This window comes from Rasamsonia byssochlamydoides (genome assembly GCF_041956645.1).
Source record: "Rasamsonia byssochlamydoides strain NRRL 3658 unplaced genomic scaffold VTN77scaffold_1, whole genome shotgun sequence".
Taxonomy (NCBI): Eukaryota; Fungi; Ascomycota; class Eurotiomycetes; order Eurotiales; family Trichocomaceae; genus Rasamsonia; species Rasamsonia byssochlamydoides.
In genome coordinates, this window is record NW_027192384.1 from 837,942 (window position 1) to 860,162 (window position 22,221).

The 22,221-nt window shown below is 51.3% G+C and overlaps 5 protein-coding genes and 1 non-coding gene across 6 annotated transcripts; 3 read left to right on the forward strand and 3 right to left on the reverse strand.

Moving 5' to 3' along the window:
- Nucleotides 1-1,234: 1,234 nt before the first annotated feature.
- VTN77DRAFT_286 (uncharacterized protein) lies at nt 1,235-5,498 on the reverse strand (the record flags this gene model as incomplete). The annotated part of the gene is made up of 2 exons (XM_069418745.1): nt 1,235-3,164; nt 3,235-5,498. 2 exons carry the CDS (start codon nt 5,496-5,498, stop codon nt 1,235-1,237), a joined length of 4,194 nt encoding a protein of 1,397 aa, XP_069282649.1.
- A 326-nt stretch (nt 5,499-5,824) lies between these two features.
- Nucleotides 5,825-6,126, reverse strand: VTN77DRAFT_287 (uncharacterized protein; the record flags this gene model as incomplete). Its single annotated transcript, XM_069418756.1, has 2 exons — nt 5,825-5,993; nt 6,065-6,126. The coding sequence occupies 2 exons, from the start codon at nt 6,124-6,126 to the stop codon at nt 5,825-5,827; spliced, it is 231 nt and encodes a 76-aa protein (XP_069282650.1).
- Nucleotides 6,127-8,610: 2,484 nt separating this feature from the next.
- Nucleotides 8,611-8,749, forward strand: VTN77DRAFT_t6. Its single transcript has one exon. It is a non-coding gene; the product is annotated as a tRNA-Leu (tRNA).
- Nucleotides 8,750-9,589: 840 nt separating this feature from the next.
- On the reverse strand, nt 9,590-15,132 carry VTN77DRAFT_288 (uncharacterized protein; the record flags this gene model as incomplete). The annotated part of the gene is made up of 2 exons (XM_069418767.1): nt 9,590-10,766; nt 10,832-15,132. 2 exons carry the CDS (start codon nt 15,130-15,132, stop codon nt 9,590-9,592), a joined length of 5,478 nt encoding a protein of 1,825 aa, XP_069282651.1.
- Nucleotides 15,133-15,941: 809 nt separating this feature from the next.
- VTN77DRAFT_289 (uncharacterized protein) lies at nt 15,942-18,131 on the forward strand (the record flags this gene model as incomplete). Its single annotated transcript, XM_069418778.1, has 1 exon — nt 15,942-18,131. One exon carries the CDS (start codon nt 15,942-15,944, stop codon nt 18,129-18,131), a length of 2,190 nt encoding a protein of 729 aa, XP_069282652.1.
- A 622-nt stretch (nt 18,132-18,753) lies between these two features.
- Nucleotides 18,754-22,055, forward strand: VTN77DRAFT_290 (uncharacterized protein; the record flags this gene model as incomplete). The annotated part of the gene is made up of 9 exons (XM_069418790.1): nt 18,754-18,768; nt 18,822-18,890; nt 18,957-19,253; nt 19,307-19,939; nt 19,989-20,222; nt 20,282-20,617; nt 20,671-21,171; nt 21,225-21,623; nt 21,681-22,055. The coding sequence occupies 9 exons, from the start codon at nt 18,754-18,756 to the stop codon at nt 22,053-22,055; spliced, it is 2,859 nt and encodes a 952-aa protein (XP_069282653.1).
- Nucleotides 22,056-22,221: the final 166 nt, after the last annotated feature.

Genomic DNA, 22,221 nt, shown 5'->3' on the forward strand with positions numbered 1-22,221 from the left:
ACTTGGTCGATGATGGATCTGACGGTGAGTTGGCAGGCTGGGGAGCTTACATAGGTCCCTACCCAAGTTAGCTAGGTTAGCTATCCGGCGGTGGACCCCCGGTCCCAGCTCTTTCTTATCATTAATCTATTCAAACCCCGCTTAAACCAGTTAACCAACAGGATCTCTGGAGAAGTCGTTAATACCGATATACCCCGAAGATAAGTAAGTAGGAGCTCCTAAAAATAGACACCTAAATGATCATTATTCTCCTACAATGACACTCACTGGCAGATAGATCCAGAACACCCACAAATACAATATGTCGTGCTTGCTTATCGGTATCCTGAGCTGATCAAGCTCGACGTTACTCCTTCGAGTCCTGCACCGCGTTCTAATCTACCATGAAAGAAAGGGATCGATAGTGGTTACACAATAGAGCGTATATAGGATAATGGAAAGATTGGAAACGAGTTTGTATTCCCCGCTCTACTGTGCCATCCCGCCCTGACACGTGATTCAAAATGTGTACGGCATACACCTGGTGTGGCTGCATACCTACACTGATTATTATCGAGCTCTAAAACAAGTACTGCAACTATTATTCCATTATCCATTCTAGAATGATCAGATCGAATAAGTTGAATTATGTACAGTAGTAAGTAGAAGTCAACGGCCAACTCCAGGTCTCAGGAATCGCTTCCCAAGAGGTATCGTTAACAAAGCACGCCCACAACGAAGCCACCCACCGATGATAGATAGATAAAGAGACAACCTCCTCACGACAGAACGATGGCCCCAATACACTAAGTAGTCTTTCAAGTGTCACCAGAACAGAATAGCGGAACAACAGATCCGAAAGAAGACGAATCAATATATCAGGTCATCGTATCACCATCACCATGAGCGAAATCCCCAGCCAGTCTAACATTTTGCCCCGGTCTAACGCCGTCCGGTCCATGAAGGTACCACTGAGAAAAAAAAAAGACAAACAAAAAACAAGTTCCGAACCAGGCGCCGTTGTGCAACCACAATCATCAGTCATTCAAAGACAGGAAGAGAAAAGAAAAGAAAAGAAAAGAAACTTGGAGAAAGAGAAGAAAATGGAGGACAAATTACCGGATGCAGTATGATGACTGGAGCTGGTGAACTCCATTGCTGCCACCCACACGACGTGATCGTTCTGATCAGTACATGCGGTGTCCAGCAATTCATATGTTCATACGTCGGGTATCACAATGCAAAAGAGACGTCTTTAGAAACTGACTTCCCCAGGATCACTGTCAACCACTCCTTCGACCCAAAAACCCTCGGAGGAACCCTCCCGGCCTGCACCTCGATGACCTAGAGCCATCGCCTCGCCTTCGCCACGTTCGACGTAGTCTTCCTGGCTGACCTCCCTCAGAATCCGCTGAAAATACATCCGAAGAGTCCGGAGACCGCGCAAGTAACCTCGATCGACGTCATCCGGATGTTGAGGCGGGCAACGCACGTTCGGCGGCAGTTCGTCTTCTCCGGTCACGCAGTTGGCGAAGTCGACAATTTTCAATTGCACGTCCGTGTTGTTGTGACCTTCCTCGGAAGCTCGGCGCTCAAGAGGCGACCGCTTCGAGTTGCCCGCCTCCCCCCGTTTGTTTGGCGGCGACTGCTCCCCATCATAGAGGATGAGAAGGCTACTGGCATAGAAGCGATACCGTTTGAGCTTCCGGATCATATTCTCGAGCATCCCCAGCTTCTCGAGAATGATGGGGATCTTCTTGCTCACGCTCCGGTAGCTGACGCCATCGTAGAGGAATCGAGTGAGCGCATCTTGGAACTCCCGGCCAGCTTTCAGATCACGACCATAGTATTTATCCTCAAAGAGGTATTCCTGCTTCTTGACGTTCCAAGTTTGCATGCCACAGAGTCGCACGCCCAGCTGCTGCGAAGTGGTCGTCTGACACTTGCGGCGTTGCGATTTCTTTTTCTTTTCGTCGGCGTCCAGGCCGTATTGTCGCGTACCCATTTTTAGATCGAGGACACACGGCCTATTCATGCCCGCCGTGAGATCCTCGAGGAGGATGAAGTACTGAACTCGCTCATCGCGTTTCGGCTGCGCCTCCTTCGGATTCGTGGGAACGTGGACATGTTCCACATCCGGCATCGGTGGAGGAGGGCTCGTCTGCTCAAGAGGAGGGGGGATTTTGGCAGGAGGCCGATCAGCGGAGGCGGTGCGCTTGGAAGCTCCATTGGTGGTCACAGAAGGAGGTGGTGGAATGGATGCATCACCTTCCATAGTGAAGATCTCGTCTTCCCGGTCTCCACCATATCCATCGTCTTCGAAGAACATGAGATCGCCACGGTTGCCGCTGGTGATGCTCCGCCGTCTCTGCAACCCACTTCCTGAATGCCGTCGCCTCACCGGCCGATCCCTGGTCAGAGAACTGGCACGTGGCGGACTGTCAGCCGTCCGTACCTTCTCCAACGGATTCGAGTGTCTCTCCAGAGCGGTTGAGGCCGAAGTGGAAAGGGTAGATTGATCCTGTGCCGCACTCTTGACAATGTCAATTGCACGACTCTTCGGCGGTGATTTCCCCCCGCTGACGCGACGACTAGAAGTCTGATCCTCCGAAAGGTTGGCCCCGCGTTGAGCGGTCTCTGAGCGGTATCTAGGCAAGCTGGGATGATTGCGTGCATGTCGCCGGTGGTGGCGGTGAATGGTTGGCGGGCTGAATACCTCCCGAAGGACCTGTTCCTTCAATTTTCGATTAACTGTCGTCGCTCCCCAGCTGTTAGTTTGGCTTGTGGAGGTTGAGGCAGGAGACCCATGCACGTCGTTGGCAGAACTGCTCTTTGGAGTCTGGCTGTCGGAGGCAGGGCCCTCATCAGACAGCGCCTTTCTAGACGACCTTGCCCCATCAGCGGTCCTCGGTCGTTGAGGTAGAAAGAGGTCGGAAGGGATGATGTGTCTGTTATTCTCAAGGATCACTTTCGGAATCACTCCAGTCACCTGCTGCTGACTGAATATTCTCGGTTGTTGCGGATTCTTCGAGGGCTGAGAGGCCACTCGGTCTTGGGTTGCAGTCTCGTCGGAGCGCTTATGCCCGTCGAGACTCTCCGGTTCCCCCTGCTGTGAGCTTTCATCGCGCCTAGTCTTGGACTGCTTTGGCTTCTTGGAAAAGGTTACGTTCAAAACACCAATATACCTGTAGGCAATTAAAATTGTCAGTCATAGGGAGAAACACTCGAAATGATATGGAGAGTACGAGGGCTTACTTCGGCAGGAACATGAGCATTTCAGGATGCCTCTTTTCGATCCGTTCATAGAATTCGTTCTCACGGTTATTGAGCTGTTTACAAACCGCACGCCGCGAAAATCGAAACACCGTTGTATGTCCACCGACCTGATGCCGGTACGGCTTCAATTCCACCGCTCCGATCGGGCCAGTCTGGGCATGTTTGCGTCGCGGACGAGTATACCGTTGGCCCTGGGTCGGTGTGGCTGTTGGGGTCAGCTCCGCGTCATCCGTTAAGCTGGATTCCTCTTCCCGAGTGGATAAGCCGCTTTCATCGGCTGACGCAGCTTCGGACTCGGACGTAGATTCCTGACTATATTCAGAGATTGTCGCCAGAGACTTGTCCTCCGCGTCGCTCATTGCTTGGAAATCCCCATGCAAGATGCTCCTGTCATTCCGGGATCGAAGAGAAATGTCCACATGGCCGCCAATTTCTGGTTCAGAAACTCCCATTCGCGTCTTCTGCCCAAGGGCATAATCTTCCCCCTCGTGGTGGTACGGTGGAAAGCGTCCGACATCTTCAGTGGCAGCAGGTTCGTGCGGGAAGTACAAGGCAGACGAAATATGTTCGTCCTCGTCTTCCTCTGGGACGGAGTCTTGCCTGCGCTCCCGACGCGACAGAAAGTCATCATCCCGCGGAGACTGGCTACCATAGTCTCTGCTCTCCCCGAAGTCGTTTCGAGCACGTTCTGCATACTGAGTTGGGATGCTTGGAGAAAAAGAGCCACCACGAGCGCCACCCGCAGTCAGATGAAAATTGCGAATCTCCTCCAGTAAGGAACGAGGTAGCGTTCGAGAAGGACGACGCGGGGCATCCGCTGTGTCAAGATGTCCGGTGGGTTCCAACTCGGAAGTCTCTTCGCCTTCCTTGTCCCCCAAAAGCGGTTTCGAAATTTCGGAGGATGGAGGACGGCGCTGCGGGCTCTCCTTTCCAGTTGGGAGATGAAGCCTAGCATGGGACGGCCGCGGCGTGTGTTGAGACTCGGATTCCTCCTCCTCATACAGTCGCTGATCCTCCGGCTCCTCCACGTTCTCTTCACTCTCCAGCTCCCTCCCACGGTCCTCTCGTCTCTTGCGGTCGGGGGATGTGGTGTTCTCCTTGAACAAACCGAGATAGTGACTGGACTTGCGACTCCGCACATGAGCCGCCGGCTCCGCGTTGGTCAAATTGGCCTCGATTGACTCCTCCACCCGGGTGCTACGACCCCGGCTCGGACCGCGGTCCAATTTGGCATCCCAGGTAACGTCCACCGCGCCATCTCCATGTCTGTGGTGCCGTACCGACGCCCAGGGTTCGGCAATTGCTATCTCGTGATCGGGGAAGGACGGACGAACCATCGGGATATGGCCCAGGCGGGGAGTGTCGCCCAAAGCGGAGGGGAGGAGCTTGCGGTCAGGATCTTTCGACACGGGAGGGGTCTCGTTGCCAGCGCCTTCGGACACGATCTTTCGAAGCGGATGGAACGTCTCGCGGATAGCAATTCGGTGCGTCCCGGCGACCTTGGAGCTCTCGACAGTCTCTTGCTGTCGCACCCAGCCGACGTGGGAGCCGGCTAAGGGCACTGTGGGAGAGGACAGAAGAACGTCTGACGCACGACGAAGGCCACCTGGACCGGCCACGGGGGTTTGGTGGTGGGTGGAGTCGTCCACGGCGGAAGTAAGGGAGGGGGGGGGAGATGCCGTGTTGTCGACGGGCGATTGGGATGTACTCGGAGTCGAGACGGCAGCGGAGGCGGAAGAGACAGGTGCATCTCTGGGGCTCGATATCAGGCCAATGCCACGGGCTTGGTCTGCATCTCGCACAGGAGAGGGCGGTGGTGTGGTACCTGTGGTGGTGGCATCGTTACTGTCGGACGGGAGATAGTGGGTAGCAAAGATGCTGTCCCTCTCCGACAACTGGGGGCTCTGTGAGCGGAAAGAGGGCGAGGCGATGGAAGAAGACCGGAACTGGTCCAGAGGGGTGGTGCTGACTCTCCTCAGGGGAGAATTGGGCGCGGGTTTGGAGGTCCAGCGAGTCGGGAGCCGGTCAACAACCGCGCGGCAGGCATCGTCGTTGTCCGATGGGGTCCGCTGGTGACGCCCGTGCTCCAGCTCGCGCTGGGGATGGACAGGCAGCCCTTGATCGGGGCGGTGCTTGCCGTCCTGGCCGTCCCCTTTGGAGCAATCATCATCAGGAATGGATGCAGCAGGCGTCACCAGGGGTCCAGGCGGGGCATGATCTGTCGCGGAACCAGGTGAGGACATGGGGAGGACATTGGTCAGACCGCCTCGGGGGGCTTCTCACGGGGAGCGAAGGGCGATCGCAGAATGGACGGGGGTGCAGGACATGCAGAGAGTGAGAGGGTGAGAGAGTGAGAGAGAGAGGAAGAGAGACGGTGCTGGACCGAAGAGGATAAGGATGGAGGATCGGGGAGGGAAGAAAGAAGACAGGTCCAATAGACGGTGCGGATGGCGGAAGAAGGAAAGAAAGGGACGGAGCGAAGGGAAAGCCACACCCGGGCGGAGAACGCCAACGGGCTGGGGGGGCGCGCGATCTTCACGGAGGCAGCACGTTGCAGGGCACGCAAATCCTACAGGTTCGCAGGAGACTTGGGATGGGAAGCTTGGAGCCCTGGAATGGAATACTGTCGTGAATGCTTTGGAACGAAAAGAACGCAGTCCGTTGCCTGTCGGTCGGCCTGGATTGCGCACATGACGCGGAACCCCGTCACCGCCTTCGCGGGCCTGTCACCGAAGAACCTAATTAAAGCTTGTCGTTACAGTAATAACCTACCGTGCTCGATTTCTAACCCGCCTGTGGGGGGACGAACAATGTTACAGAGTCAGTGACAGAAGATACCACTGCAGGTCGGGCATCCCCGAAAAGGGGCATTGAGTAGGCACACAAGACAAAGAATGCGATAACGTCGAGTGTCTGTTGGGGCATCGGCAGGAAAAGCGATGGGGGGTTTACTGCCCACTGCCCCCAGGTAATCTGCCCGAAACGAAAGGCGGTGGACGAGGACAATTCCTTGCAGTCTCTTATCTCAGTCCAATACTACTGCTGATACTGGCCTATCGAGAGAGTTATTCTGTATGCAGGTGACACGGCCATACTGCCACTCTGTACAGTCCACTAATACCTGAGATAAAGAGATAACTACGGAGCACAGTACTAAGCAGCAACGAAAACATAATTCAGAGGTACAAGACCGTCGGTGCGATGGAAGCGACCCATCACTCCTAGTTAGACCACGATAGAGTAGTTCGGAAGAATAACTCGCTACATACCGCAAGCCCACACATACCTCATCCGGCAGGATATTTTTCTGCGTCTGACCCGTCCCTACGAAAAGCGTCGTCCTCAACTCCCATCCCGCAGCCGGAGCGCCTGACAGAGGCTCTCATCCTCGAACTGTCACGTAGATTGATGACGATGGTGATCTATCAGAGCCCAAGCGATGGGATGACAATGATGGTGATAATGTTGGGCAGACAAAAACTTTGGAAATTGATGGGATTGCGGACGTTGCCCTACCTCACCCTCGACGGACGCTGGCCGGCATGGCAGGAATGAAGTCCTTCCCGCTGCTGCCAATCATCCGGCAACGTGCTCATCTCGCTGGCTGTCAGGGCGGAAGTCTGTCATACCACCGCTACACTGGCTGTCCGCTTGCAGGCAGGAAGCAAGGAAGCAGCGAGTTAATCAGGGATGAGCCTCAGCAATAGTCGCTGGACCTGTTCAAGTTACTCGACCGTTCAGTTCCAACCCAAGTCTGCTTTTCTCCGACGTTTTTCTCGTCGAGTAAAGTGATCGCTCATGACCCTAGTCGTTTAAATTCTGTAAGACAATAGATCCAGGATCCGTTGAAGTAGTTGTCATTATTGTAATGCTCTCGAGTCACAGCTACTCGATCGTACATGTCAGGGAGACACGAGCCGCGCTTTCCAATTGTGCGACGTTCGGAACGCGGAGCTTCGCTTAGAACCGTGGCGGAGGCAGCCAAGTCTCAACAGAGTTGACTGTCGACGCCTTGATCGCTACTGCGTACGGAGTACTCCGTACTGCTATCGCGAACACCTACCTACCTAAGTTAACCGATGAGCGATTAATTGCCTCAGGAAGCCAGATCCGGCGGCGCCAACATGTGTTCGATAGACTAGGAGCCTAGAGGCTAGTAGGACTATTCGTCACTCCCATTTCTGGGGCATTTGTTTCCAGAACAATCAGGAACTTGGAAGCTTTACTCCGTATGCCCCCACAGTCTATAGTTAGTCAGCTAGAGGCCAAAGAGAAGCACAAACGACATTAAAGTCGCCATGCAACGGTGCCCATTGCTGTGCTGAATAGGCCTGTCGCAGGGCCTGTCGAGAGAGGATGTGTCTGTAGGATTGATTGACTATGAGAAGCTTTCCTGCTAACGACGTGTTCCCACACAGCTTTCATTAACATTGTTTGCTAAGGACTATACTGTAGATTCGTACACTGTTCAGGTCAGCCTCCTTGCCTACGGAAGTAGGATGCATAGTCGAGGACCTGTGGCTGCTCTCCTTACTACTTAGAGGTAGGTGATTGAGGCTTATCAGGCTGACTGTGAAAGATCATGCAGGATGATTAATGCTAGTGAAAAGGTGGCTATAATATCAATGGATGCTATTAATTTTGGTCAGAGTTATCGTATATTATTGCGCCAGTGAAAGAGTGTTCTTTGGCAACAGACTGAAAGGGGGCAGGTGCATCCGGGTTATGAATGCAGTTTGATAGCAGCTACGCGGATACGAGCCTTTTCTTCACTACTGCCATTTTGCATCCTCGATTTCTCTGGCTAGTTATGTTACGTATGCTCTTTGACGGGCAAACTCATCGGGTTTATGCAGACTGGGGTCAGGCCTTACTATGGTCTCTTTCATCCTCTGCTCTAACAACCACATCTACTGCAATTGTCAGATGCTCACTTTTCCTGGCAGACTCCTCTTTGGGTTATTTGAATGGCTCCATTTTGAAGATTCTGATGTTATGGGTATTTAAGTTTCGCATGATGCGATTACCCGTTCTTTGTTCGCTGTAAGGGGTGCGAGAGGATACTCCATTAGGACACGAAATATATATAATCACACCCGGACTAATCCCGCCAGTAGACAAGGGCATCAGAAAAGGAATTAAAAAAAAAAGAACTTTTTGAATCCAAGGTAGACAATAACAATCAAACAGAATGTCTTTTTTTTTTAAAAAAAAATAAAAAAAGCAGACAAGAAAGAAAAAGAAGGGCAATGTCAAAGTGTCAACAGGTGAGGAAGGGGTAGGTGAACCATGGATACACCTCATCTCCCACCTTTCGAACATGAGATAATCTTGACCACAATATTCCTAACAAATGGCAAGGTGGCCGAGCGGTCCAAGGCGCACGGTTCAGGAATTCGACCTGAATCAGGCAACAGTCCTGTCACCCAGGTTACAGGGTTGTTAGTTTCCGTGTCTTCGAAAGGGGGCGTGGGTTCGAATCCCACCCTTGTCAGAAATTTTTTTCTGATTTTCCCCTTATCCATCCTCGCACTTTTCCCTCTCTCTCTTTATTTTCTTTTCCTTCCTCCCCCCCCCCCCCTTTTTTTTTTCTCTACTATCACTCCCTTTTCATTCCCCCCCCCTTTCTTTTTTCACCTTTTTTTTTTTTTAAAAATCATCATTTCATCACCTAGGATGCTCTTCACGTGCAGGTTGTAACAAACCCAAATCCCATTAGCTAGTAGGTTTATCTAGAAGCTATGAGGCAGTTCAGAACGAAGAGACTAAGCTGGGGGAGAAAGAAGCTATCTACGAGGTCCAGCGAGACGGATTCTGCCAGCAATATGCCTCACCGCCTAGTGCACCGCCTAGTTCGGACCGTCACACAGGTCATCTTTGTGATGATGATTCACTTCAAGCATGCAGAAGCAGAGACGAGACTCGTTAATTTCATGGGAACAACTGTCAACACCACTCCATCCAATTGCAAGCTCGCACTAGACTACCAGTGGAATAATTCATGCGACATCACAAACTTTCATTTTTTTTTCCTGTCGTATTCAACTCCCATACACTCATCATGGAACGAAAAACGAAAGAGAAATGATCATAGCCAAGGACAACCTTGGATCGTCAATGTAATGAGTCATGACAATGCTCCCACCCTGCAACACCGGTCGTCGTGCTAAATCATATGGTATACCGTATACAAGTCCTGGCTCGAGAAATGACCAGGAAACAGAGACTAAACCAAAAAAAGAATCATAATCATCAAGCCACCCAATTCAATCGCCCATGCATCAAAGCGTTAACCGAAAAGAAAATCCAAAGGTCCAAAAGAGGACAACGCCCATTAACTAAAGCCTCCCACCTTCTTTAAAACGCCCAAATCCTCCAGTTTGTTCCAAACCCGGTCCATCTCCGCTTTCTCATCTTCCAGAATCGGCCGCAGTTCCAACCCATCAAGAACTCTGATAGCACCGCCAGATCCAGCATAAATCATAAGTTCCACTACCATGCGTCGCACTCTCGTCGATTCATCCAAGCGGGATCGATACTTTCGATCCGCTTCCGCATCGGCCGGAGGAATAGTATATGGATCATCGATCTCCACCTCCGACTCGCAATCGATATCGATCTTACTCACTTCGTTCGCCAATTCGGGCAGTGCAATGTCTGCACAGCGACCGAAGGTAGCAAGGGCAGTGTGTCGGTTCTCATCCTGTTCTTTGTGCCCATCAGCACTTTTCAGGGCGAATTCCAACGTTTTCGCATTGTTTCCGTTCCGTCCACTTCCCGAGACGGGTGGGGGATAAAATCCAACTGTAAGAGGGTTGCCCCGTAGGTCAATGGTTCTAAGAGAACTGTGACCATATCTGTCTGTTCTGCCGAGTCTACCTATGACTTGGCAGAGCGTCCTCAGCCTGCTGACACGGTTTCCCACCACTGTCAAACGGCCCAATCCATTCATCCCTTTTATCCCCCTAAGTTCTGTCAAAGCATTGAAGTTAAGGTTGAGAACCCGGAGGTTCGGAAAGCTCGCGCCAAAATGAGCGGGAAGGCCATTAAGGCCGCAAGACGCCAGGTCAAGCAACTGTAAACTTAAAACAGGCACCGAAGGCGACAAGATTCGCTCCGATAGTCGATTAGAAGACAAAAATAATTTGCGGATATCTTTCATAGCACTGATATCGATATCAAGAATGGATGCTGGTTCAGTTGATTGCAGAGACATCTGCTCTCGAAGAGACAACACCTCAAGGTGGCTGCATTTCTCCAGCCCGTTGACTGTCGACAGATAATTCTTGTCGAGATAGAGCAATGTCAGATGGGGAAAGATGGCGGCATCAAACGAGCGAAGGCGGTTGTTTGAGAGTCTCAAAAACCGTATGTTGCGCAACGGCATGGAGGAATGGAGCTCATCGACCTGGTTCGTATTGAGATCAAGGGACTCCAGAGCCGGAAGAAAGTGAATATTTCGAACGGCAGTCAGCTGGTTGTTGCTGAGATCGAGTTCGCGTAGACGAGTACTGTATCGAAAGAAAAAGCATGTTCAGTAAATGTACCTTCGATAAAAGTTCGGGAACGAACTTACAGCTCAGCTCCTTCAAAGTCAACCGTTGTCAGCGCATTGTGCCTCAATTCCAAACTTAAGAGGCCATTCAGGTCGAGAATGCCGTCGATGTTTCGGATCTTGTTATTGTTTGCTCGCAGTTCCCGCAGGTGAATCAATCCAGAGAAACCATCCAACGATTCGAGTTGATTGCCCGAAACGTCCAAGTATTGAAGGTTAACCAAGTGGCCCCACGCCGTCAAATTCGAGAGGCAATTGTGTTGGATGCTCAAAGTGCGGAGCGTAGATGGAGCACCACTGAGCTGGCCGAGATCATTCTCTGAGACATCCAGTTCCTCGAGGCGAGGACAGAAATCGTTGAGCCTGTGCAAAGTGATGAGACCCTTTCCCCGGAGATTCAATCGCCGAATGTGCTCCCAATACGGTTCATACGGCTCCACGTCGGTAATATGCTTTACCAAATCCTCTGCAGCCAGAGCGAACGTTCCATGCACCTGACGCAACGAGGAAGGATGGGTTCGTTGCGCGATATAGCTAAGTTCGAGATGCAAAGGGTCGTCAACCTGGTGGACAGTAAAATCAGGTAGCGGGCTAAGATGGAAACTGTAACTGGAGTCGTGACCAGCAGATGATGGATAGCCATTCGAGAGAGGACTGGATGCGATCTGCCCTTTTGCGTCTCGGCGAACCAGACTCAGCGAGTCTGGCGAATCTTCATTTTGCTCCTCTATCCGAGATATCGGGCGACCAACAAAAGGCTTTCCATCAAGTGACGTGTGGCGGGACGGAGCTGTCACAGCAACTCTGTGCTTCGACATTTGTTCGTCCACTTCCCCACCATCATCATCAGGATGCGAAACTTGCGACACCAGAGGAGAAGAGAAGCTGATGGTGACAACTCGCGGCTGACGTCCTGAGCCTTCAGGCTGTCGTGGTAGGGTATGCGTATGTCCATCATGGAGCTCAATCTCATGCTCGATGTCTTTGAGGCGCTGGTGCTTGGCAGCATCATCGGGTTTATGCCCATTATTTTCTGTCAAATCATCAGAACCCCAAGAAGTAGCCCTAGTTTCCGGCCTGGGGCCACTTGAGGTGAAACGTGTCAGTTTGGACTGTACAGAGCTCGAATCCGGGATAGATCTAGCTCCATCTCGTGTGCTGGGCCGGCAATCAAGAGGTTGGCTCTCCGGCTGATCGAAATTGGATTGTGTGTTTGAAACCCTAGCTCCCTGTCCAGCAGAACGTTGATCATTGGGAGAGATAAACTGTTGGACCCTCTTCATCTCCTCTATTTCGTCTACACTGAGGTCCGGAATACTGCCAAATGGATCCTCTTCACTGTCGTCACCTCTTGATCTGTTCACGGACCCGCTGACATTCTTTTTGACCCACGTGTGATTCGAACGGTCGTAGACCATCCCATTAACCTGTTCGGGAATCAGATGTGATACCATATCAGAAGGAATGACACCTTTAGCGTTGGAACTGCTCGACGAGCCGGTTGGAACCGAATGCCCATTGGAGCTACCGGATGACGCCTGAGTATTCACAGTCAAGAGATCTTCGTGGTTAGGTTGGTCATGATCTGAGTCTGAGGAGTGCTTCCGCTTGCGTTGTATGAATGTATTATCACGGATTCGAATGTTTGGAGGGCTGTATTCAACTTCATTGTCGCCTCCGTCATTGTTCTCCTTGTTGCCCCTCGCTTTCCGTTCCTTGTCAAGATGCAAAGACATGACAGAGGCGCCCATGAGAAGCTCCATATCATCCTTGTCTTCAAACTTTCTAAGATGACTGACAATACGCGGATCCAGCTGCCGAGGCTCTCTCAACTTTCGCATGTCCACACCATCACGACTCGGGGGACGCGAAAGATTCTCTCGGCTTGACTCTTCAGTATAGGTCTCATCTACATTAGCGACACTTGCTATGTCCGATTCCTCCACACTCGCCAAGCCGTTCTTGTACTTGCCCTTTGCGCGGATCATACTCATAATCTTGGTAGCCTCATCTAGAAAGTCCTGGGTGGTGAGGGAGCGTTTCCGACCTTCCGGGATAGTATCGGCTCCATGTGATTTGTCACCACGCTTTGATTGGGAATTTCGATCCCCGAGGGCTCCCATTTGACTTGGAGTAGGGGATCTTGATTGCCGGGCGGGCTGTGACAAGTCTATACCGCTCTGTGTGTCATAGTTAATGCCCTGCTGCTCCAAGCTTATTTGCAACAATGACAGCCCCCTCATGGACTCGGTGAGCATATCTAATTCCCGTTGACGGTCATGAAGTTGTTCATTCGCTTTCTGCAGGGTTCGGCGTCGCTTAGGAGTTGAACTCCTACCCGGGGTATTAAGACGTGGCAACTCAGTTGTCATATATGCCGGTTGACTGGCCCCAAATCTGCGTGAAGCTATTCGCTGCCGATCTCGTAGAAACCGTCTTCTCTCGGGAATCGAATCGAGGCTTTTCGCCTTCCACAGACTGTCTCTCCGGGTGTCCCGTGAAAAAGACCTGGATTGCAAACCAGCGTAAAGTGGCCTCTGGTGCTCAAATGGATGTCTTGGGACGTTGAGGCGGTGTGAAGTCTCATTTTCGAAGTTGAAATTATCCAGCTGACCACTTCCAAATCGGGTCATGTGTGGATCGGCGGCATCCTGAGACTCTGGACGCGCAGTCTTTTGAGTTGAGTGATCATCAGCCAAACCGCGCCTCAGATTTGGAAGACTACGATTCGCCCTTTTTCGTCTCACTTTTAAAGAGGGAGAGGCAGGCTCGTCCTCCTCAGAGATACCTTCAAAAGTTTCCTCGAATTGACTCATGCGTCGAAGTAACTTGTTGTTGGTGAACGTGTCGTGGTTTCCAAAGAGCTTCAAGGGACTGCCTGAGGAGTTCATCTTGCGGGACTCTGGTCTATCAGGTCCAGGATCTCTGGCTGGCGACAGTTTGATAGCAGGAGGGTAGACTGCGTCGGGAGAGCTGAACTGACGGTGCTGCGGAGGACTGGTTGTATCGTATGGCGGTGGTGAACTTCGAATTTTAGAGTTGGCTAGAGGAGAAGATGATTGGACTTGAGATGGGAAGGATGACGGGCTCAATGGTCGCATGTGGAAAGAGCTATCGTCGGAGTAACCCCCACGACGAAAGTTCACAAACGGCTTTGTTTTTATGATATCCTGCGTTCCCGTCGACAGATCCGCTGGCAGAGACTGGCTGGTGACGTCGAGGAGATCCTCCGGCTGGGTGTTACCTTCTCCGCCTCCAGTTTCTGAAGCTGGTCTGCCCGTGGTATCTTGGGAGAAGCGCTCGAGCTTGTCATTTAGCTGTTTCAGTGCTGATTTGAGTACACCCGAGGTTGTCCGACAGTTTGCCGTGTTGCTTCTGGACAGCAAAATAGGCGTTATTCCCTCGTTGCGGATTTCCTCCTGTCTACTTGCTGATCTCATGCGGACATCCATATCTGATACTCCGTCTAAGCCGTAATTCGAGAGTTGTGAGGCACCAGTATTGTCAGGTTTTGATATAGAATCGCTCTCGTTCGAACCAGGGTGATGTTCTCGGTTCTCCTTATCTTGTTCTTTATCCTGTGTTGAAGTGCTCGAATCCCTGCCCTCGATGTTTTTATTTTTCGCAAAGCACGTGCCTCTATCCCGTTTGTTTTGATTGTCGCTAGGTTCCTCATCTGCGGACCTTACACCATCGGTCCGACCGCGAATAGCAGATGATCGCTTCACCTCGGGTTCGCATCCCGCTGGAGGAGGCTTGAAAATGCTTTCCAGACCAAGAGGAGCAAACAAGTCGCACGGTTCATCCGCAGGCATTTCTCCGCGTATGAGCCGCCGCCGCCATTCCGGCGTGCCTTTTGCATCCCCTTTCGTGGGCCGTACCTGAACTGTACCTTGCTCTGGTGTATGGCTCGAGACATTAGAACTCCGCCGGACTGATGCCATATTCTTCAATGGTGTCGATGATGGTTTCTTCCGGGACGGCGTTCCTGGCTTAGTGTTCCCTTGCGACGCGCCTTTGGCTGGACTATTATTCAATCGTGGAGAGGCACTTGGACTGGGAGTGTCATTCCCGGCTCTTTTAGCTTGCGCCTGTTTGTATATTCTCAGAGTGCCTTTCCCTTTAATGCCTGGTGGTGGGTGGTGAGGAGGCCGGGGGAGTCGACTTCGGTGAGTGCATCCGATACATTTGCGGGTACGCGCCGACTGGGGCCCGGAACCCGTGGGAAGGGATGGTGACGGGCGCGAAGACGGAGACGGTGTTGCTGGTGGCTGCGACACCCAGTCGTCTGGGAGTGAGTCGAGCCATGGTTCCTTGCTCATTGTGGCGATTCAACGGGTATTGTTTTGGAGAAACAGTTGTACCCGACAAGTTCTCGGCGCGTCCTGCGTAGATCGCGAAGACGGCCATCCATGAAGTACAATGCAGAGAAATTCAGAGCAAAAAAATGATGCAGACAGACAATAATAATCGATAGATGCAACCTAAGAATCATGCGATCAAGGGAAGAAAGGATGTCTTGAATCATGAATGTGCGCAGCGCTAGCAATATGGTGTGCATAAATAAAGCGCCCTGGTTAAGGTGTTGTTATTAATCAGTTGGATGGTCCCCGTACTTATCGATTCGGGTGTCACCGCCCTGCGGTCCCAGCGGGTGGAATTAAATGAGGCCCGTGGGCGCTGTGGACCTTGGAGTCTTGGACCTGACAACAACTTACCGGATCGGGATCGGCCAGCTGGCGCCGGAGAAACTCGCTCCCCGCAATGCAAACAAACTCCCCGCGGTGTGATTGGCCCAGATAAGCCACCACGGCCAGGTGGCCAACCTGGGAATAGCGTCGCTTATGTCAGCAGACGCGTTGCCAGGGTAGTTCTGCATCTTCACGCGTTAAGTGGTTTCGCGTGGTCCAGTGACCCAGCAGCTGCCGCCTTGTTGAGACAATGAGCCACACACCTCAGCGTCCAAGCAAGCAGGTTTCTTGAACAACGGTTGCTCTGCCTACGTACCGGCAGACATGTATGCTGCTTTCTTACGATTTCCTGTTGTTTCTGCTGCTCCTGTGTGGGAGCCTACTGCAGCAGCACAGACAACAAGAAAAACCAAAGATAACGACTGCACCCACCAGTCCCGATGCCCCTCCGCCGACCGACTTTTCCTCTTATCTTCGAAGAGCTGTCGACCAATGATTCCGACATAGATGGCGTTCTCGGATCCGATGATGAACTGGACGAGTCGACCCGTGCAGCGAAGCGGAGGAGGATCGAGAAGCTGGGCGAATCCTATCTGCAGGGAAAGCCACTCTTCATCGCCTCCGCTGCGCTTAGGGGTCCATTCGACGATGGCTGGGTCAATCCATGGAAGAAGCAGAGGAAGCAACGGCAGGCTTCTCCAAGCCATTTCAAGAAGAGCGATTCTCGCACAAAGGCTGCTTGTGTGGAAGGACGGGTGATACCAGAGACCGATGAAAAGAAGCGCGCAACCAAAGAGCTTTCAGCAACCATGGTGAGGAGCAATCGACCTGGGGACATAGTGAGGAAGGGAAGCTCTGTCATCTCAGATCCCGCAACAGATAACCATCGAGGTTCAGAAGTCTCGAATCCGCGAGAGGCTTCCGTAGCTTCGGGGGCTTCATCCAACGCTCGGAAAAAACAAAGAAGATCGCTACCTTGGGTGGACAACACCACAGAATCAACCAAACCAGAACCAAGTTCCTCCGATAGAATATTCAGAAACGACTGGCTCAGAAAAGACAAAAAGACCATCAATATTCGAGATGTAGATCCCCCGAAGTCTCCCACTCCCCTCTATGCAGGCCGCCGTGATAGCATCCAGGAGATCACGAGAAAAAGTTCTCACACAGTGACTGCTCCGATTTCTTCTCGAAATGGCCCCCCTTGGCCCCCAGATTTACGTGGTGCTAAGAGGTTGAAACCCTCTCCACGTAATTCATCGAATTCATCTCACGTTTCAGGACTTTCGCCGCGAGGAGACACACATGATACGGTTTATTCCCCTATCGCGGATGAGGCTGATACCTCTCGACTACAGAGGAATTCCTCTATTGCGCCCGCCGGACTAGATGTTCCCGTAACATCTTCGGTATATATTGTTCCGCCGTCCTCGCACCTTCCAGAGTTTAAATATCGTCGCCCCAAGAATCCTGGCCGACATGAGGAATCTTCCTTGAGCCCATCAAAGTGGAGGCGGCCTGCAGGTAGAGATCGGGCTGGCCTGACTGAGCCTCAAGGCGCGACAGGTGTGGAGCACTCCAAGGGACTTCCAAGCCCTGCACGCGGTTCTCCGGACCCAAAGCACGACTTGACATATCCTAATAACCATGGTGGGAGACCAGATTCTACCCGACTGCGAGCCAGCATTGGGCCAGGTGTAGAACTTACCGGATCCGGGAATCCTCCTTCGAACTCAACGGGAAGTGAACGAATCCCGTCGGCCCAAGTAGTGCCAGGAAATTCAGGACTCTTTGATCGTATGATTTCGCTGCACTCAACTGAGGTGCATGGTGACCGGGATAGGCAGAATGGCCTGGAAGATGATGATGCGCAGCTTTCCACGCAGGCAGCCTTACTGCTTGCGCAAAAATCGTTTCAAGACGATCTTGCAACACCGGAAAGCAGAATCCAACCAAAATCTGCGGCTAGTCATCCAGATCCTCCACCCAGCGCCAACAAGATCACACCGTTCTCTCACATTAACACGACATCAGAGAGACATGGTGACAATGTTCCAATGACAACTAGAACCGAGGGATTTCAGCCACTGAACACCCAAGCCATGATTGATGCCGTTACACCATTTACCTTCAGCACGTCCAAGAAGTCCGAACCTTGGATGGAACCAGCATCTGGTCTTGATAGGACTGTATCACACTCCAAGAGAAAAAGGAAGGCGATCTTTGAACTGTCGTCATCACCGCCTCAAAGTGTCTCATTCCATTCAGATGGTAGTCTTCAGCAAGAAGATCAACCAGTCAATGGGATCCCTGGCAAGAACATGGAAGGGCCACAAATTGCAGTTAGCGGGTTTGACCAAGTGGACTCCCAGCACTCAGTACAGGGGTCATCTCATGCCCTGCCATTGACGTTATCCGGCTCAACGCCTACAACGGAACAACAGGACGGCCAGGGATTGATTGCTGGGATGGATTCGTTTAATATCAACCAGGTGATCCAAGACGCCGGGAGCTGGCTCCAGCAAAGCTGGGATGTCGAAAGGGATTTGAGGCGTTGCAGTGGGAAAAGCGCCCAATCTTCCTCTGCACAGACTCAGAGGGTGGCAGTGAGTTTCGACGCCCTCACCTAGGCCTCTAAGGATGTGGGCAACTGTTGTCATGATTATGGGTGGGTTTTCCGATTTTTTGATGCCGGTCATCAGTCTTCTATGTGCATATGGTCTCGCATGGAACTGTGTTTGGGTTGTACCAAACGGATTTTATTCTGTACATACATCAGAGCTAGAGTGCTATAGATACCTACATAATAAAGCAGTGGCACAAACTATTTGATTGGCGGAATCACAGAAATTGACACCTGTGACAAGCATGGTTGCAACCCTCATTGCTCCATTGTACTGTAGATGAAACCCACCCTTCGAAATTGAAAAAGTCGGGTTGGGTTTTCTGTTTGCGTAGCTTTATGTTAGTAGAGTTAAATATACACTTGGGTCCTGCTGGATAAGGGACAGGTCTATACAGACAGCATTCTTAAATGCCATGAGTGATGACGTTGTAAACCAACCGGCGGACTACGGAGTAGGATTAATTCTGAAAGGTACGTCAGATAAGCAGGGCGGGACGACTAATACGTAGCGCCGCGCGGAGCTCCAGATCATCCAGTGTCGTTTCCACTCCGCCTGGAGCTCTGCGACAACCCATCTCCCACCCCCGCGCATGTCATTGCTGCCTCATGGCGCGGGTTCAAGGCAAATGGCTCTGACTTCGGTACGCTATGTCCATATTTATCGTCGCAGACCTGGACTCACCTGGTGAAACAGTGGAAAACATTCAACTTCTTTGAAGTGTCGCAAGTCAAGCTTCCGGAGGAAAGCTCCCCGGTTTTCAACGTACGCCTCAGTCTCCAGCCTGACGCCGTCTCTCATATGACTCCTACTAACTGTTTTATATTCTAGGATGACGTTGCTTGCTTTTGCACCGGCTCTGATAACCTCTTCCTTGGCACTAACGATGGAACCGTCCACATTGTATCGCCATCCTTTAAGGTTGTCCGCTCGTTCAAGGCCCACGACACGGGCTCCATCAGGCATATGAAGCAGGTTGAAGGCACATCGCTTCTAGTTACGATCGCAGAGGATCTACCGAACGAACCCTCACTCAAGGTCTGGGCGCTTGACAAGATTGAGAAGAAAACTGGGGCGCCGCGCTGTCTTTCGACATTATCTGTGCAGAACGGCAGGAGACCATTTCCAGTTAGTACATCTCACACTCTGTGGATAGTGTCATACATGCTGAATTATCGAAGGTGTCTGCTTTTGCAGCTCTGGATGATCTGTCTCAGCTTGCTGTAGGGTTCGCGAACGGATCCGTCGCCATCATCCGGGGCGATTTAATCAACGACCGTGGTGCGAGACAGCGTATCGTTTTCGAGTCCGAGGAACCTATTACGGGGCTGGAAACGCAAAGGGGCCACACCACAATTTTATATATCGCCACTACTAATCGGATTCTCACACTGACAATCGCTGGACGGGGTCAGGGCCAACCTGCACGTGTTTTGGAAGATGCCGGCTGCGGACTTGGGTGTATGGCCTTGGACAAGGAGACGGGAGACATTCTGATCGCTAGAGAGGATGCCATCCACACCTATGGGCCCCGTGGACGCGGCCCCAGTTATGCTTTTGACAGTCCCAAGTCCTCACTCAATCTTTTCAGAGGTTATGTTGCCTTGGTGTGTCCACCGAAAACTTCATCTTCGAAGTCAGATTCCTTGCGGAGGTTTGGTGTGAGTCAGGTTGATGATATCTTCAATACCCCGACGTTCACCCTACTCGACACGGATTTGAAGTTCATAGCCCATTCAGAGGCCCTTGTCTCTCCTGCGAAGAGCGTGTTCGCGATATGGGGGGACCTATTTCTCATGACCCTTGATGGGAAGGTACGCAGCCTGATCTTGTTTCGCTAAGTACTTGGCTTATGTTTTGCAGATTTATCGCTATCACGAAAAAAACCTTCAGCAGAAACTCGAGATTTTGTACCAGCGGAATCTCTACATTCTCGCCATCAATCTCGCCCAGAAAGCTGGTGTGGATACTCTGCAGCAAAACGTGATTTTCCGCAAATATGGTGATTACCTGTATCAAAAGGGGGATTATGACACTGCAATGCAACAATATCTCCGTGCAATCGATAACACTGAGCCCTCTCAGGTCATTCGGAAGGTTGGAATTTCTCTCATCCCTCATCTTGACCGGACCATGCGCACTGACATTGAGAGAAGTTCCTCGACACACAACGGATACATAACCTCATCGAATATTTAGAGGAATTACACGATCATGAAAGAGCGACCGCAGATCATACTACCTTGTTGTTGAACTGCTATGCGAAGTTAAAAGACACGAGCAAATTGGACTCCTTCATCAAAGCTCCTGGCGAGCTGAAATTTGATCTCGAAACAGCCATAGCGATGTGTCGTCAAGGCGGGTATTTTGAGCAGGCTGCCTACCTCGCCACTAAGCACGGAGAAAATGACATGGTTGTCGACATCCTGATTGAAGACTCAAAAAAATATGCAGAGGCGTTGGAATATATCTGGAGGCTTGATCCCGAAGTGGTTCGTAGGAACTGTTACTGTCCATCTGGGATTAGGAGCTGATGTGGAACAAGGCCTATCCAAACCTGATGAAATATGCTCGTGTCTTGCTAGGACATTGTCCGCGTGAGACAACGCAACTATTCATAGATTACTACACCGGTAGGTACCGACCGAAGAAGGAGGTAGAGCTTCCTGCGAAGGCCGAGACGCAGCCGGCAAACGCTGTCCAGAATCTGGCAGCTCTGCTTCCCCTGCCTTACGTAGGTACAGCTGGGACCAAGGCGCAGCCTTCCGAAGCTAAAGTGGCTTCAGAGGAGGAAAACCGTGACAAAACTCCAACTTATGAAATCCCCAAACCAAGAACTGCCTTTTCCGCGTTCGTCGACCACCCAGATGAGTTCATCGTTTTTCTAGAGGCTCTCATTAAGCAGGAGTCATTGAAAAAGGAGGAAAAAATTGATCTCTACACTACTCTTTTTGAGATGTATCTGGATACTGCGAAAAGAAAGAAGGATGAAAGCGAGAGACAGGAGTGGGAGAACAAAGCCAAAAAATTGATAGAAGGCAAAGATGTAAGGATCGCATCGATATCGGGGGATTTTCATGGATCTGACACAATTGACAGATACCTATCTCAACGTCCAACGTTCTCCTTCTCTCAGATCTGTCCAACTTCCGAGAGGGAACAACGCTCGTCAAGGAGCAAGAAGGCCTGCGCTCGGACATATTCCGTTCCTACACCGCAGCCAAGGATACTCAGGGTGTGATTAGGGCACTAAGGAAGTATGGACCAGAAGAGCCGCAATTATACATCGATGCTCTAGCGTACTTCGCTTCCAGCCCGAAAATCCTGGAAGAAGCTGGGAACGAACTGAATGCTGTCTTGAGGAAGATTGACGAAGACGGACTGATGGCACCATTACAAGTCATTCAAGCGCTGAGCAATAATGCGGTTGTAACAATGGGTATGATAAAGAAATATCTGAGGGATAACATTGAAAGGGAACGCAAGGAGATTTCCACGGTATGTATCAGTATCTCCTCGCCAGTTCAGCGACAGAGAATTGACTTTTGCTCCCAGAACCGTCGTTTGATATCCAGCTACAGCAGTGAAACAGAGAGCAAGAAGAAGGAGATCGAGGAGTTGGGCACGAAACCAGTTGTATTCCAGGCGCGTCGCTGTATGTCCTGTGGAGGAAGTCTGGATTTGCCAGTCGTCCACTTCCTCTGCAAGCACTCTTTCCATCAGCGTTGTCTGGACAGAGCTGATGAGGATGCGGAATGCCCTGTATGCGCGCCACAGCATGCCACAATTAAGGCAATACGGAAACGACAGGTGGAATCGGCGGACCAACATGATCTCTTCAATAGCGAGTTACATCGCAGCAGAGATCGATTTGGCCTCATCAGCGAATTCTTCGGCCGCGGGGTCATGCGGCCGCAGAAAACTGAATAGTATGATTTGTCTACGATGGAAATTCAAGAGAAGCCACGTTTGATGACTGTTGTAAATTGACGAAGGTATCTACCAGGTATGACTTAGTAATGCGATATGATGTCATAGCAATGCGACATAAGTATCACAACATCTATACACCCCTCAACAGAACCTGGGGCCCCCT